Here is a 17555-nt window from a genome sequence, read left to right as displayed (position 1 = left end):
AAGTGTTTCTTAAATGATGCTATTGTACCTGCCTCAACCACTTCCTCTGGCAGCTCATTCCATGTACTCACCACCCTCTGTGTAAAAAAAAAGTTGCCCCTCACGTCCCTTTTAAATCTTTCCCCTCTCACCCTAAGTCAATGCCCCCTCATTTTGGACTCCTCTACCCTGGGGAAAATGACTTATTGTCCACCTTATCCATGCCTCTCATAATTTTAAACACTTCTATAAAGTCGCCCCTCATTCTCCTACATTCCTGGGAATAAAGACCTAGCCTGGCCAACCTCTCCCTATAATTCAGGCCCTCTAGTCCTGGCAACATCCTTATAAATCTTTTCTGCACTCCTTCCAATTTAATTACGTCTTTCCTATAACAGCGTGACCAAAACAGTACACAGTACTCCAAGTGCGGCTTCACCAACGACTTATACAACCATAATGTCCCAACTCCTCTACTCAGTGCCCTGACTGATGAAGACCAGTGTGCTAAACGCCTTTTTTACCACCCTGTCTACCCGTGAAGCCGCTTTCAATGGACTATGTACTTGTACTCCTAGATCCCTCTGTTCCATTACACTCCCCAATGCCCTGCTGTTCATAATATTAGCCCTACCTTGGTTCAACTTTCCAAAATGCATCACCTCACACTCATCTGTATCGAAATCCATTTGCCACTCCTCAGCCCACTTCCCTAACTGACCAAGATCCCCCTGTAATCCACGATAACCTTCTTCACTATTAACACCTCCCAATTTCATGTCATCTGCAAACTTGCTGATCAAGCCTTGTGTATTTACATTCAAGTCATTTATATAAATAATGAATAACAAGGGTCCAAACACTGACCCTAGCGGCACACCACTATTCACTGGTCTCCATTCTAAGAAACAACCTTCAACCACTACCCTCTGCTTCCTGCCTCCGAGCTAATTTTGAATCCACCTAACGAGCTCTCCCTGGATTCCATGGGACTTAACCTCCCAGACCAGCCAGCCGTACAGGACCTTGTCGAAGGCCTTGCTGAAGTCCAAATAGACAATATCCACTACCCTACCCTCATCTACCCTTTTGGTTACCTCTTCAAAGAACTCTGAAAGATTTGTCAAACATAACTTCCCGCGCTAATTCCTCCTAATCAGACTCCATCTATCCAAATGCTGGTAGATCCTGTCCCTCAGAATTCCGTCCAGTATCTTCCCCACCACTGGTGTCAGTTTCCTTGCTTGTTCATGCTACCCTTCTTAAGCAACAGAATAACATTAGGCACCTTCCAGTCTTCAGGAACGTCACCAGTGGCTAAAAAGAAGCAAATATCTCCACAAGGGCCTCCACAATTTCTTCTCTAGCCTGCCACAAAGTCCGAGGATGTACTTGGTCAGCCCTGGGGATTTATCCACCTTAATGCACTGTAAGGCTGCAAATACCTCCTTACTGGTAATATGAATATTCTCCAAATCATCTTCACTTGTTTCCCTTATCTCTTGAGCAACCATGATTTTCTCTTCAGTAAACACAGAGAGGAAATATTTGTTAAAAATCCCACCCATCTCCTGCGACTCAAGACATAGGCAGCCCTGCTGATCTTTAAAGAGGACCTACTCTCTCCCTAGCCATCCTTTCACTCTTAATATATTTATAGAACCTCTTGGTATTTTCCTTAACCTTACTTGCCAGATCCATCTTATACCCTCTTTGCCCTCCTGATTTCCCTCTTAAGTGTATTCTTAATCTTTTTATAGTCATCAAGGGATTCGCCTGTCCCCAACCTCCTAAACCACCTTTTTCTTTATGCTTCCTTCTTTTTCTTGACCAGAGCCTCAATATCTTTCATTAGCCGTAAGCCATATTCATCCTGTATAAGGTTAAACTATGTACTACCCACCTCATTTTATCTAATTTTCTATTTTGTGGCCATGCAGCTATCCTATGGGCTTCAATTTTGCTAACAAATTTATGATGTAGGCTTTATCAATACCTTTTAAAGCTCCTCATGCATATTAACCACAGTACCCTCATCAACTCTCCCTGTTATTTTTATCTTTTGCTAATTTCTATTCCAGTTGTGCGGAATACTCACATGAATGGACCTTCTTGCCCAGGGGATTAGTATTCTGGACAACTAATCTGGAGGTGCCAGTTTAAACTCCATTTAGTCAGCTGGGAAATTTAAATTCAAATAATAAAAAATATGGAATTAAAAGCTCATGTCAGTAATTAAGATCCAAATACAATTGGATTGTTGTAACAGCTCATCTGATTTGTCCATGTCCTTGGAAAGTAATTTCCTTATCTGGTAAAGTAGTTATGTGACAAGAGAACCATCAATGTAGCTGAATCTTAACTGCCCTTACTAAATGGTAACTAATAGTGGACAGTAAATTACAGTCCTGCCTGTAACATCCCTGTTCACTGAATGAATTAAAAAAATCATGAGGGATGGGTTATCCTTCACACCCGGTTTGATTAATGCATAATATTAGAAACATAGAAAAACTACAGCACAATTCAGGCCCTTCAGCCCACAAAGCTGTGCCGAACAGTATTCCGGTGGGAAATAACTCTTAAAATGGGAATGTTATCTCTTACGTGACCATAGTGAAATCTCTATTTTAATTAAGAGTTAAATAAAAGAATTATGTTGCTGGATTTAGCAGTTAATTTCATTCTATATGTTATAGTCCTGCGACCTGAATCATAAGATGAATCTTACAAATGGTGTTTTGTGATTTTTTTATTATTATTTGTCATGTAACCATTCTAGTTAATTTTGTGTTCCTAAATACTTATCTTGTATTATAGGATGAGAAGCAGCTACTTAATTTCCCTAGTTTAAATTCACTTGTGGCACAATTAATGTTGAGAAGAGCTCCATCAATGTTGTGGCTGTTGTCAGCATCTTTAAATGAATTGCAGGAAGTCCTTCCCGAGGTGCCAGGAAAAGTTCTGAAGGTCGGGTATTTATTTAGTTTTGAATAATTTACTGAACTTAAAGTTTACTTAAAAAGTTACAGATACAATGAAAGATATATTGGAACACATTATACAGACACAGACATGAATGATATCAGAATAATAGTATGTGATTGTGTTTTTCAGTTAACCTTGTTTCCAAAACACACTGGATGAATTATGGTCAGTAGCTTGTGTCACCTGTCATAATAATTACAAAAAGATCTAAGCTAATGGTTACCACCAATGGGTTGGGGGAGAGGGAAAGAGACCAAAGAAAATAAAAGGAACATTAAAGAGGGAATTTGTTTCTTCATTCTAATTTAAGAAAAAACACATTTTTGAAGGAAACAAATAGGGAATGGGGATGTAGTTAACCAGTTGAGGCTGAGTAAATATATAGTCTTTTTATTTAGCTTTAGAGATATGATAGAATGAGTTTAATGATCAGGAACCAATATTGATCATCTAGGTGACTTGTAAGGAGCTGAGATTTGAGGATGGAAGGTCGGTCAGGTGAAAATGGAAGCATTCCCTGTAGGTGACAAAGGTAGCACAAGGATTTCACTATTGGATGAGGTGAGATAGAGGCAGAAATTAATAATATTACAGAAAAGTAATAAATAATTTTTGTGATGGAGGATATGAGGTCAGTAGCTCAGTTTGGGGATTTAACAGGAAGTAAAGATTGTGGAGCAAAATGTCCTCCTCTGAGGTTTCCTCCTCTCTCCAAGTGAAGATTGTGATCAGTCTTAGCTGGTGATCCAGGGTGGTTTTAGAATTGCTGGTAAGGGTACAGAATTGATATTCAGGACTGAAGATAAAGGCTGTGATCTAACCACTCTCCAGGTGGAGGAAACTGTGTTAAACAAGCCAAAGGTGGATGTTAAACAAGCAATTTGATAGCACCAATGCAGTAGAAGGTTGAGAGGTAAATTTGGGTGCCATCATCATTCATGGGAAAATTGATTTACCACAATAGCAAATTAAATATCGATGTGACTGCATAGAAATGTTGTGATCTCTGATGATGACATTGTAGAAGTGGAATGATAAACCATTTCTGGAAAACAAATAACTCATAACAAAAGCATTGTAAGGCTCGAAGTCTGTTAAGGCTTGCTTATAGCCTTAATGAATTTTGGAATACTGTAGGCTTTTTTGCATGATAGTCTGAAACCCTTCAGAAGGTCTACCAGCAGACACCATAAAACCTCTCTAAATTTATTATAAATGTCTCATTCAACTTGATTAATATATCAATGACATCTCAAATCCAATGTAGTATTACTTTGCTAAACTTGAACTGCATGATTATTCTATACCTCCGGAAAAGTGTGGCAGTAACCCATGCCTTGCTACATCTTTCATGTCCCACATATTAGTTGTTACTGTATTGAGCTGAGATGTATCCATCTCGGAAAAGGGAATATTCTTGTTTAATGACACTGATGAAACAGTAAGGAAATAACAAATAAACTATTCTTGCAAATGGTGTAAATGCTTTTTAGATTACTTTTCACAGGTTCATAGAGTTAGTAGAAATAAAACTTGGAGGAAGGGATGGAGTGGGGGAAATGGTGGGTGCATAGCAACATCAAGAGGCAGATGCTGAGTCTTTAACACAACCTGCTAATGTAGTATATGGAGCTTTTCATCAAGCCTTTGATTATGTCCGGTTTGATAAACCATCACTTGTACCACTTCACTTAATATTGTGTGATTGAATTAATCCAATTGTCACTGACAATTGGCATTGTCAACAATATGCTCACCATTGTGGTGCACAGCAACATTTGTCCATACCACTGTATAAAACTACCTTTCAGAAATCTTGGTTTAATTCAAGACATTTCTACAGCAAGTGTTCAGTTAAAGTCCTGTCATTCCAGGGCCAGCTCCTTTCTAAGTTCATTGCCACTACTCTGTAAGTTGTTGAATAGAGTAATATAAAAGAAATATAATTCACAATACATTAATTTAAATATTGAAATTTAGATTACATCCTTGGCCATTTTATAATACCAAATAAGAATATCAAGAGAATCAGAGGAAGACTCTGGCTGGAACTATACCTTCCAGAAAGGAGGATGGTTGTTGGAGGACCTTGCTGTGAGGGTTCACAAGGGCAATGCCCTAAGCTGTACCATTTCCAGCTGACTTCTCAGTTACATTCTAAGGTCAAAAGTGGGGATATTCATTGATGATCCAATGTTCAATTTCTGACAACTTTTGACATAATGAAACAGTTTGTACACTTGTGCAGCTTGATTTGGACAATATTCAGACTTAGTGCATTAAGTGGCAGTGACAACTTCAAATAAAAGGTACCAGCCAATGATTTTCTCCAAAACAAAACCTATCTCCCCATGACGTCCAATGGCATTACCATCACCAAATCCTCCACCATTAATGTCAGTGAAGAGCCAGACATCATTGACTGGAAATAATATGGCATAACAAGTTATGCTTTTGTTAAATTTATGGGATGTAGGCATTGTTGAGAAGACCAACATTAGGATGTCTGGTCTGCCTGATTGCCCTCGAGAAAGCCCTTCTTGAACTGCTGCAGTATTTCTGATGAAGCTATCGCACAGTGCTGTGAAAAGAGCATTCCAGGATTGATCTGGACCCAGCAATAATGACGATGGGACAATAATATATTTCCAGTTTAGATTGGTGTGTGATTTGGAGTGGAATTTGCAGGTGATGGTGTTCCCATATGCCTGCTGCTTTTGTTAATCTTAATGGGTGAAGCTATATGATTAGGAGGAGCTGTTGAAATAGCCTTTGATGATACACACTATAGCCATAGTGTTCTAGTGATGGAAGTAATTGGTATGATGGCTGAGTTGCCAGTGAAGCAGGCTGCATTGGTGCGGATTGTTTTGAACCTTTTGTGTTGTTGGAGTTGTACACATCCAGGCAAGTGAAGAGTATATCATTAAACTCTTGACTTGTGCCTTGTGAAAAGTGGAAAGAATTTGGAAGAAGAGTCACTCAGTACAGGATAACCAGCCTCTGACTTGCTCTTTTAGCCACAATATTTATTTAACTTCACCAACTGATCTTCTGGTCAACTGTGATTATCAGGATGTAAATGGGAAGGACTTAGCAAGGTAATGCAGGGTCGGGGCTTAGAGGGATATGGGCCGAATGCAGGAAATTGGGACTAGATGGTCCATGCTGTATGACTCTAATGCCATTGGATGTCAGAGGTAGGTAGTTAGACGAGCTGTAATTGGAGATGGTCACGACCTGCCACATGTGTAATGCAAATGTTATTTGTCACTTACTAGTCTATGTTTGAATGTTACCTAGTTTCACTGCACGCAGGAATGAGCTGCTTTGTTTGAGGAGCTGTGAAGGAATTGGACATTGTGCAATTATCAGTAACATTCCACTCCTGTGCTTATGATGGAACGAAGGTCATTGGGGAAGCAGCTGAAAGTGATTAGGCCTAGAATTCACTCATGAGGATACAAGAGTGAGTCAGAAGGTGAATATTCTACAGAGGTTAAGTTATTCTCCACAAAATATTTCCACCATCTGCAAGTTAGAAGTCAGAATTCTTATGGAATATTCTTCAGCAGTTCACCACATCCACCACCATCTTAAACATTTGCTCTGTCCACCGTGGTTGAAGGGCTTACCATCTACATGATGCACTGCTGCAATTAGCCAAGGTTTCCTCCCAACCCTGTGACCTCTCTGACCTAGAAGATTAAAGACACTTCATAGAATAATAATTGACAGTTTTGAAGTTTTTATTTTACTAGCGTAAATTATTTACAGATATGATAACTGCTGTTAATACTAATTCTGCAAAGTGATTATTATGTTTCAGAAATAAACATCCTATAGAAATGGAAGGAAAGAGCCAGGATTATTTAAACCATATGGGCTACTTTCTTTGTGCTAGTAATCTTTAACTATTTTGATTTTATAATTATCATGTTTTTGAAAAATACTCACACAAAGTTTTAAATTAAAAAATATGGAATAGTAATATTAGAAATCCAATGAGAGACCACAGGGCACATGTTGTAATTAATATGTTCCCTATGGTTCCATTTTATATTTTAATTTCTGAGACTCATTCTTTGTTGAGTATTTGTAATGACAATTGTTGTTCTAGCTTTTCAGTGAGATTACTGCATTACACCAGCTTGGTTCATCCCAGGAATCAAGAAAACCACAAGAAGAACTGTCTTCTGAACAAAACATGTTATCCTCTACCTCTTCCACATCTGAAATGGCTGGCCATCAGTTTTACCCAGACAATGAAATGGTGAAGAGTATCCACTCTACCAAAGACAGACCTAAAGAATTAGAGGGTCTTAAGATGAATAATAATCATGGACTAAGGGATCTGTGGGAATCTGATAGCATTTCCTTCGATGTGCAATCTCAGAACTTATGTCCAGTTTTCAAAGCCAGGACAGCCACCCTTTCACCATGCTACTGGTTGAATAATTGCAAGCAGTCAGAAAGGAGGGAAATGGCAGTAAACCAGGTGAACGAGCAAGATGGTCTACATCATTGTTTTGAAAGTTTGGGATATAATGATGAAGCAGAACATTCAAACAGTACAAGCTCTGGGAACATTCTTCCAGTTGCAAACTCTCACCAGTTAGGCCCACTGAACAATAAATTATTTAATCCACTGGGTCATTTATTATTGAAGAATAGCTCAGATCTTAGGGATACCGACATTTATTTTGGAAAGGCTGAAGTACCTCCAGTGGGTCATTTTTACATGGGAGGGCACACACAAACTACAGAAAACAAGTTTGAGAAACAACCAAAAGATGCAATCAGTGTAAAAGCAAGCAGTAATTCACAGTACGGCTTCCTTTCTCAGCAAGATATGGGTGTTCTTCACCATAAGTTGAGTGGCAAGTCTAGTAACTTTGTAACAATGCAGAAGGAATTGATTGAGACACATCATCCAATGAACTCTAATCAAGTTTTCCCATTCTTACTGAGAAAACATTTGGATGATTCATTTTACCCATTCAATGAACCTTTCTGTCACCAGAACAGAGCTAAAGGGACTAATCATGAACAGCTGCTGAGTGTTAGACCTAAATTTACAGATTATGATTCACTTAATGTTGACAAACCTGACATTTGTAACAATGTTTACTTTCACCGTAAAGCAACTGACTTTTGCAATGACATTGTGGAAGAACAGACCTTCAATCAAGAATCTGTTAGAAGAAAAGGACAGAAAAGACAGTATGCAACAACAATCATGAAAGAGTGGACAAGGTCTCCTTCTAATAGCATGGAGGAACCTTTTTCAGATACTGAAGTATTTTATACACATTCAGCAAATTCACCAGGTAACTATTCATTTACATTTATGGTAGATACTAACTTTGGTGTGCTCTTCAAAGCAAAATGTGACTGTATCTTTAAAAAAAGTCACCTTTTAACTCTGTTCACTTTTCTTTTTAATCATTAACTGAAATCTCTAGTTCTATAAAGCTTTAAACAAAATAAGAATGCATCAGAGAGTATGCAAAGACATAATCTTCACAAGTCTGTTGGGGCTAATCTGTGGATTAATATTAATTTTAAGATTACTTTCCCCAAGACATGCCTCCAGACAGCTAATTCAACATAGATAGGTGAGCAGAAGTGGCCATGTGCATGAACCAGTTATTAGACTCTGAATTCAGTCTGCAAATATTTTCTACAAGTCTGCCAAACAGTGCTGCAAGACTCAGTTGGAATTGGTCCTCCTGACCTCAGGAATCCAGAATGAGCTAAATTCCATATTAAAATAAGTTGTGTATTTCAATTCATCATTTATCATTTTTCCAAATGTCCTAGTTCCCCTTCTTTAACAAAGGCAAATCAAAGAATCACCCTTCAGCAGATCCACTACAATGCTATTGAAGGCTAGGCTTGCTCTCTGCATTATCCTACATTGACCTTAAACAAGGCAGCTTTAAAAAATTCACCTCAATAACTTAAAACTGTTTAGTGGTGGTGGCCTTAGGCTTCACCCCTTCTAACAACTAAACAAATGATATTTAGTTTCCATGGATAAGTGAGGAATGCTTGTTCTTAATGAAATATTTTTATAAATGGAAAATGATTATATTGAATCATCCTGAAAAAAGTTAATGTTGGTTGCTTTTGACCCAGGCCAGATTATTACAATAATTTCATAAACTATAATGTTCTATGACCAAATAATAAATTATAAATAAGTTGAGTTTAGTTTTTTTTAAATTTAATAAATGCACGGAAACCTCAACATTTTAAAAAAAAGTTGGCGGTGAGCCAGTGATATTTCCCCAATTCTAGACTCCTCAGCCATGGGAAACACCCTCCCTGAATCCACCCCATCAACCCTGTAAGAATTTTGTAAATTTCACTGAGATAGCCTCTTAATCTTACAAAATCCAGACAGCACAGGTCTAATCTTCTCAATCTGCCCAGTTATGGCAAACCCACCATCCCTGAAACCAGTCTGGTGAATCTTCGTTGCACTCCCTTGATGCCACATATATCCTTTTTCAGGTAGGGAGACCAAAACTGGACACAAGACTCCACCAAGGTTCTTTACACTTTTACTCCAATATTCTCTTAATGAAGGGCCAACATACCATTTGCTTTCCGATTTGCTTCACCTGCCTGTTAGCTTTCAATGAGTTGTGTACAAGGACATCTGGACCTCTTTTACCATCAATATTTCCGTATCTGTTACTATTTAAAAATACTCTGCTTTTCTGTTTGGATGAGTTTACATTGTCCCACATTCATCTGGCTCCACTCACTTAGCTTGTCAATATCCTCCTCCCTGCTCAAAATCCCACCTGGTTTTGTATTATCAGCAAAATTGGCAAAATCAGCAAATTGCTGACATAGATCAAATTGCTATGGCCCAAGCTCCCATCCCTGGGATATTTGGGATAAAGTGATAAAGACCCATTTATTCTCACTCATTGCTTTCTGTCTGTTACCCAATTCTCAATCCATGCCATTATCTTAAAATGGAGCACTATTCAAGCAGGTTGCTTTGTCCTGGATGGTGTTGAGCTTCTTGAGTGTCATTGGAGCTACACTCATCCAGGAAAAGAGAAAGTATTTCATCACACTTCTGTGCCTCGTTGATGGTGGAAAAGCTTTGGGGTGTCAGGGTGGATGTCAATTACTCACTGCAGGATACCCAGCCCCTTATCTACCCTTGTAGCCGCAGTATTTATGTGCGTTGTCCAGTTGAGTTTCTCATAAATATTGACCTTAATACGTTGATGTTTGGGGACTCGGTGATGGTAAAACCATTAACCAATGTCAAGTGTGTGTTACCAGCATACCACCAGCACATCTCCTGTCCCTCAAGGGGCCCCAAATACCCTTGACCATTGCTAGACAACCATCAAAGATGCCTACCAAGCCACCCCCCACCCACACTTTGGTAAATCAGACCACCAGGCTGTGCCCCTTCTCCCTGTATACAAACAGAAGCTGAAGCATGAAGATCCAGTACAGGAAGTCATACAGTGCTGGTCTGAGCAAATAGATGAGCTTCTATGCAATTGAGTCAGTAGACTAGTCCATGGTCAAAGGCTCAGCTGCCAGCCTAGATGAGTATGTCACCACCCTCATGGACTTTATCAGCAAGTGTGTTGATAACTGCATTACCAAAGAGGACAACCTGGGTGTTCCCAAACCAGAAACCGTGGATGAACCAGGAGATCCATTCCCTATAGAAGTCTAGAACTGTGGCATTCAAATCAGGCAACCCTAACCTATACAAGCAATCAAGAGAAGACCTCTGTAAAGCTATCAGAGATGCCAAGAGACAATACCAGTCCAAAACTGGAGTCTCAGACCAGCCCACAGTTGTGGCAGGGCTTACATGCTATAATGGTCTGCAAAACTAAGTCGGGCAGCATCCCTTCCCAATAAGCTTAACACATTCTATGCATGCTAGGAACAGAAGGGGATTGGAATGTCACCAACTGCCCCGACAGCCTCCAATACACCTGAACCCACAGTTACCGTTGCATACGCAAGATCAGTCTTCCAGAGAGTGAAACCGCTGAAAGCATCTGGCCCAGGTGGTGTCCTGGCCACATCCTTAGATCCTGCGCAGATCAGCTGGTGGGGGTATTGCAGACATTTTTAACCTCTCCCTGCTTTGATCTGAGGTTCCCACCTACTTTAAGAAGACCACTATCATCCCAGTACTTAAAAGAAACAAGGTAAAGTGCCTTAATGACTACCGCCCAGTGGCTCTGACATCCACCATCAGCAAGTGCTTTGAGAAGCTGGTCATTGCACACATTAACTTCAGCCTCCCAGACAACATCGATCCACTGCAATTTGCCTACTGCTGAAACAGGTCTACTGCGGACACCATCTCCCTAGCCCTACACTCATCTCTGGAACATCTGGACAGTAAAGACCTCTACATTAGAGCATATTGACTACACCTCCACCTTCAATACTATAATTCCGAGCAAACTCACCTCCAAACTCCTAGACCTGGGACTCAACACCTCCCTTTACAGCTGGATCCTTGACTTCCTGACCGACAGGCCGTAATCAGTAAGGATAGGCAGCAACACCTCTGCCTTGATTATTCTCAATACTGGTGTCCCACAAGGCTGTGTACTCAGCCCCCTATTCTACTCCCTATACACTAACAACTGTGTGGCCAGATTCTGCTCTAACTCCATCTGCATGTTTGCAGATGATACCACCGTAGTGAGCCGTATCTCAAATAAGTTGGAGTACATGAAGGAGATAGGGAGCCTAGTGACATGGTGTCATGACAAGAACCTTTCCCTCAATGTCAGCAAATCAAAGGAGCTGGTCATTGACTTCAGCAAGGGGAGTGGTGTACATGCTCCCATTTACATCAACAGTGCTGAGGTTGAGAGAGTTGAGAGCTTCAAGCTCCTAGGAGTGAATATCACCAATAGCTTGTCCTGGTCCAATCACAAGAACACCATGGCCAAGAAAATTCACCAGAGCCTCTAATTTCTCAGGAGGCTAAAGAAATTTGGCATGCCCCCTTTGACCTTCACCAATTTTTATCGATGCATTATGGCTTGGTATTCAACTGCTCTGCCCATGAACACAAGATGCTGCAGAGTTGCGGACGCAGCTCAGCACATCACGGAAACCAGCCTCCCTTCCATGGATTCTGTCTACACTTCTTGCTGCTTCAGTAAAGCAGCCAACATAATCAAAGACCCCACCCACCACAGACACTCTCTCTTCTGCCCCCTCCAGTTGGGCAGAAGATACAAAAGCCTGAAAGCACATACCACCAGGCTCATGGACGGCTTCTATCCCGCTGCTATAAGACTATTGAACGGTCCACTAGTTCGATAATCTACCTTGTTATGTCCTTGCACCTTATTATCTACCTGCACTGCACCTTTTTCTGTAACACTTTATTCTGCACTCTGTTATTGTTTTACCTTGCACTAGCTCAATGCACTGTTGTAATGAATTGAACTGTATGAATAGATGCAAGACAAGTTTTCACTGTACCTCAGTACATGTGACAATAATAAACGAATTTACAAATGATAGTTTAGGTAATTTAGCTGAAATGATAGCATATGGAATTAGAAACACCTTTCGAATTTGGATTGGAGGTAAGAGACACAGAACAAACAAGTGTACGTGCTCTCTCTGATAGGCTATAATGTTTGTTAAGGATAGAATCTTAAGGTGACAAAGTGTGGGATCAACTGCAATGAACTTCAGTAAAATATGTCAAGAGTATTTTTTTTTAAATGGTACTGCACAGGACCAACAATTTATGGGGTCAAGACATTTATTTGAAGCTAGTAGATATGTTGCATAAAAAAGCAATTAGAATATTGGCCTTTTACCTCAAGGAAGTTCAATTACAAATGGGAGGAAATCATGCTTCAGCTGTGGATCCTTGGTTACTCCATCTGGAATACAACACTGTTTTGGGGACCAGGTTTTATGAAGGACAACTTTGAGGAATATCAAGTTTTTTTTTCCATTTCCCTTGGAAGCTGTGCTTTGGCTATTTGAACTTGATAGCTAAACAACAGTCTGTTGTATTCTATACTGCTGTGATCTGACAGGTAGGGAGACTTTACTGAAGAGTGAAAAATTTCTTTAACATATCAAAATTGGATGGAAGTCTAAAGAGTAGTAAATATATTGGCTCCTTACCGGGCAAGAGTCCATGCAACTATTCTGAAGTACTTGGAATTAAAATTAATGTTCTTGACATCAAGGCAGCATTTGACCACATGGTGTCGAAGTGGTATTATCCATGGGCATTAAGGGGAAAACACACTTCATACAAAGAAAGATGAATGTAGTTGGTGGACACCAATCATCCCAGCCCCAGGACATTGGAGCAGAAGTTTCTCAGGGCAGTGGTGTAGTCCCAATCATCTTCAGCTGCTTCATCAATTATCTTCCATCTATTACACAGCCAGAATTGTTCAATGATCAATTCCATTTGCAACTTCTCAGAAATTAAAGTAGCCTATGCCTAGATCCAGCAAGACCTAAACAACATTAAGCTATGGCCTGATCAATGACAAGTAATATTTACACCAACAACTATCAAGGAATGACCACCTCCAATAAGCAAACCATCAACCATCATGTGCAAAAAGACTGCACTGTCTGCAAGATTTTGATTTAAAGTGGTGAACCCAAAGGATAAGGCAGCTATGAAATGCATGGAAGGAAAAGACTTACATCCATACTTAGAAGTGTTACAGTACAGCAGGTGGGACTGATAAAGGTGCATCATAACAGGATACGTTTCAACGCAAGCAATCATTTCAGCTGTGCAAGTCCCAGAAGCAAATGCAGATTGTTTCCTCAGATGATTGGAGGTACTTACCAAGGTGTACATCAGTGACTTTGTTATGGACCATAACTCCTGGCTGTTTACCTTTCTGCCCCAGTAGTTTCTGCAGCTGCTCAGTGACATCTTTTACCATGACACCAGGGAAACAGCACAGCATCATCCTGGATTCATATCTGCAACCATAGAAATGCCTATGGTCCCCTACCAATAGAATCCCCTATAACTAGTGCTTAATAATTAGGTTTCAAATGCAGATCTAGAGCTGCAAGTCTCCTGTCAGTTCATTTTTAATATAGTGCTATACATAGATGTTAATGTCAAACCTAGAAGTGGCCTTGAATAGTGATATCTGCACTATGCAAATACATATTTAAATTTCATACTTTGCATTTGAAAAACCACAAGGCTGCCTTATGAAGAAATCTGATAGCTCACTGTTATACTAAAGGGTGTTTGCTCAGAGTCTGTGGTTAAGACACATGTAGTGTTGTTATTCAAATCTTAAATTTGCACAATCCTACATTTTAGGGTAGAATATCCAATATGAACCATTCACTAGCTGTATATTCAATGAGTTCCACTGATTTCCTGGCAGATAAAAAGAACAACCTCAGGACTCATTGAACTATTTTGTTTCTTATTATTAAACAGCAATAAAGACAGTTTTATTGGAAATATACAAGAAGATCTTAAATCTTTAAAGAGATGATTTCTATCCACTCATCTAACTGTTCAAACTACTGGAAGATGTTGCAAACCACATCTAGAATGCACACTTGAGAAATTCAACCTAGAATTCAAACCCAGTGAAAAGCTTTGTCTAACAGTGGGCACAGATATTGTGGGCTGAAGGGCCTGTTCCTGTGCTATACTTTTCTATATTCTAAAGTTTGAAGTAAAAATATCCAGTTAAAGTCTAGGCTTTTGAGAAATTAGCTGTAGTTATAAAAGGCATTCAAGAGAACATAAAATGGAGACCCAGGCAAAATGATATAATAGCAGAACATTTATTTCCATATACCAATGTTAATAGGGATGAAAAGCAATTTCAGTTTCTAAAGAAAAAATAGATTTTGTTCCCTAACTATATATTGGTTAGTTCAAAGTACCTCTGCAAAATATTGACCTTCATCAATCAAGTCCTATGCTATAAATGTTTTAAATCAATTATTCTATTTTTAAAGTTTGTTAGATGAATTGAGATTTGGGAATAGAAAATATTTGGCATTTTTTATTTTTAATAGTACATTGCTTCAAAATTATTTATTTTTCTCAACCAAAATTAAAATGGACTTCCACTAAAGGTATGATAGAGAACAAAGTTAGATTGTTAATGTAAAACCAAACCCAGTTGTTTGACCAGGTAAGAGGGAACCCAAAGCATTTTATACTTACATTAAAAACAAGAAGGTAGCTAGGGACAGGGTAGGACCACAAAGGAGGGGTGACTAGGGTATTTAAAGTGTAGATCAGTTGCGAACTATTTTGTTTAAAATGGTATAATGTTCGAGATAATCCATTAAATATTTGACACTGGTTCATTTAATAGTACGATGTTCAGTGACCACTCAGGTTGAATAACAATAGACAGAATTTTACTTGTCTCTGAATTTGCATCTTGGAATGTTAACATACAATTAACAGAATTGTTTACATTTGATCCTTCACTATTTTAAAGGAGGCTTACGCCTTTTACTGTGTAATAGATTAATACCTCTGTTGAATTACAGTGTAACCATTTGTGCTATGCTACCATTTGCCATGATATTCAGAGCCACTTTTTTCAATTATTAGAACCTAAGTACAGAATTTTACCAGAAATGAAGAAAAGAAGACTAGCATATGAAAAGGTTCCTGGAAGAATTGATGGGCAGACTCGCCTCATATTCTTTTAGAGCAATTTTTGAAAACTTCAGATTTTATTCAAGATTAGTTTAAATTTGATGGTTATGCAATGTAAAGTTGAGATTTAACCAACATAATGTATATAAAGTGTTACCAGTTAAAATATTAGATTAACTTTGAAAGGTATGCAGAACCTTTTCACGATATATACCATTTTTCATTCGTCATATTGAATCTTGAAGTTTTTCAGTTGATATGCAAGTAAATGCCATATGAAATTATAATCTTGCATGATTGTTGTTTGGTGCTACTTATTCCTTTCCTACCATTGGCAAACATTGCGAAGTTGATCCCAATGTATTGCAAATTTCTTTAAGCAGTTTAGTATTGAAAAATTCCATTCAAATCACTTCCCTCATTATTAAGTTTCTTTCCTCTACATAAATAGAATGTTCTGCAAAATTAGAATGAGGGATTTACAATGTATTTCACAATTTGGTTTCTCTTTAACAATCATTATTATTAGACTGACTGCAGTGCAAACAATGATTTGTTGTTGCATACCTCCCCAGCATTTCTTGGACTACCTATCCGTTGTTATTCTTCCTTTCGGGTCTGGAACAGTGCAGGCCCATATCTCCATTTTGGCCACTATGATCTAAAGGAGTGTTTGAAAATTAGTAATATAACACTTTGGATGAAGAATCCCCATCACTTTTGAGACTTCCACATGTCAGTCACTAATTTGCCATTACTTAGAAAGAATTTAATTTTTGCTAGGAACTGGAATTATAATTTTGTTTTAAAGGATCAAATACAGCATTTAAAAAAACTCTCAACCAGAAGGAAATGCCTTGTACCTCAGCAGGTCAGACAACATCTGTGAACAAGGTACAGTTAAAGTTGCAGGTGAATAACTTTTCATCACAACTTGACAAATTGGCAAAATGTGTAACATTTAGTTTACAGCATTTGATTGGTATCAGGACTGTAAAGGTGTGCAATGCCCGTGTCTCCAGAGGAGATACTGATGCATTTAACTACTGGAGGATCAAATTGGAAGGGGTACAAGCACACTATTATCTTGTGTGTATGATCCAAACTGAAAACCAGACCAGAATGATTCAAGTTCCTCTTTCTGCCAGCTGAGTGTCTGGCCATTGATTACATAGACAGCTTCACTGTAAACACTATCCACATTTACATAATATTCTAGGTCAAATGTGTGTGGATTCAAGCCCAACATCGGGACAGGTCCATGCTTACCAGAAGCTGGGTCAACAAGTCTTAGTGACAATGTTGAAGCTCCATCTCTATCTTATCTTTCTGTTAAAATTAGCTCCAACATCTAGGGTTATAGTTTAGTGCAGTACCAAGGCAGGCTACGTAATTGGTAACATTGTTCAGGACGTGGAGAGAACTTGGCTGCCTATTCTGATGATTCAGCACAGGACCCACGACCCCATTTGAGAATCAGCAGGGTTCTGGAGGTCAAGTCAACATTTATTCTTTGAACATCACCACTGAATGAACTAGCCATTCATTTCATTGCTGTTTATGAGATTTTACTACCTGGAAAATGGTTGCAGCAGCAATAACTGCACATCAAAGTAGCTAATAGTATCTTAAAGTGAGAAACTGTATTAAATCAAGAAATAGATATGTAACTTTTTTTTGCTTGTTAAGCTATTAAAATTCCTGTGATATACATGAATCATTTGACCATCCAAATGAGGTCGGCACCCAGTAATGAACATGTGTCCATGGAAGCAGCAACATTCTTCAATACTACAATACAGACAAATAGCTTTCACTTAAAACATAGAACAGTACAGCACAGGAACTGGCCCTTTGGCCAACAATGTCTGTGCTGACCACAATGCCAAATTAAATGCATCTGCCTGCATATGATCCATAT

At 38.8% G+C, this 17555-nt stretch overlaps 1 protein-coding gene across 1 annotated transcript in view; it reads left to right on the top strand.

Moving 5' to 3' along the window:
• LOC127572706 (protein shortage in chiasmata 1 ortholog) overlaps positions 1-15779 on the top strand; it is a 47373-nt gene extending 31594 nt beyond the window's left edge. Inside the window, exons 10-12 of the mRNA XM_052020234.1 lie at positions 2800-2949; positions 7088-8297; positions 15587-15779. Of these exons, the coding sequence (XP_051876194.1) occupies positions 2800-2949; positions 7088-8297; positions 15587-15687 (1461 nt within the window). The 3' untranslated portion in view covers positions 15688-15779. The remainder of the gene's footprint in view (positions 1-2799; positions 2950-7087; positions 8298-15586) is intronic.
• The last annotated feature ends 1776 nt before the right edge of the window (positions 15780-17555 follow it).

The sequence above is a fragment of the Pristis pectinata genome, chromosome 7 (genome assembly GCF_009764475.1).
Source record: "Pristis pectinata isolate sPriPec2 chromosome 7, sPriPec2.1.pri, whole genome shotgun sequence".
Lineage (NCBI taxonomy): Eukaryota > Metazoa > Chordata > Chondrichthyes > Rhinopristiformes > Pristidae > Pristis > Pristis pectinata.
The sequence above is the reverse complement of the archived record's forward strand: the minus strand, read 5'-3'. Positions and strand labels throughout refer to the sequence as shown.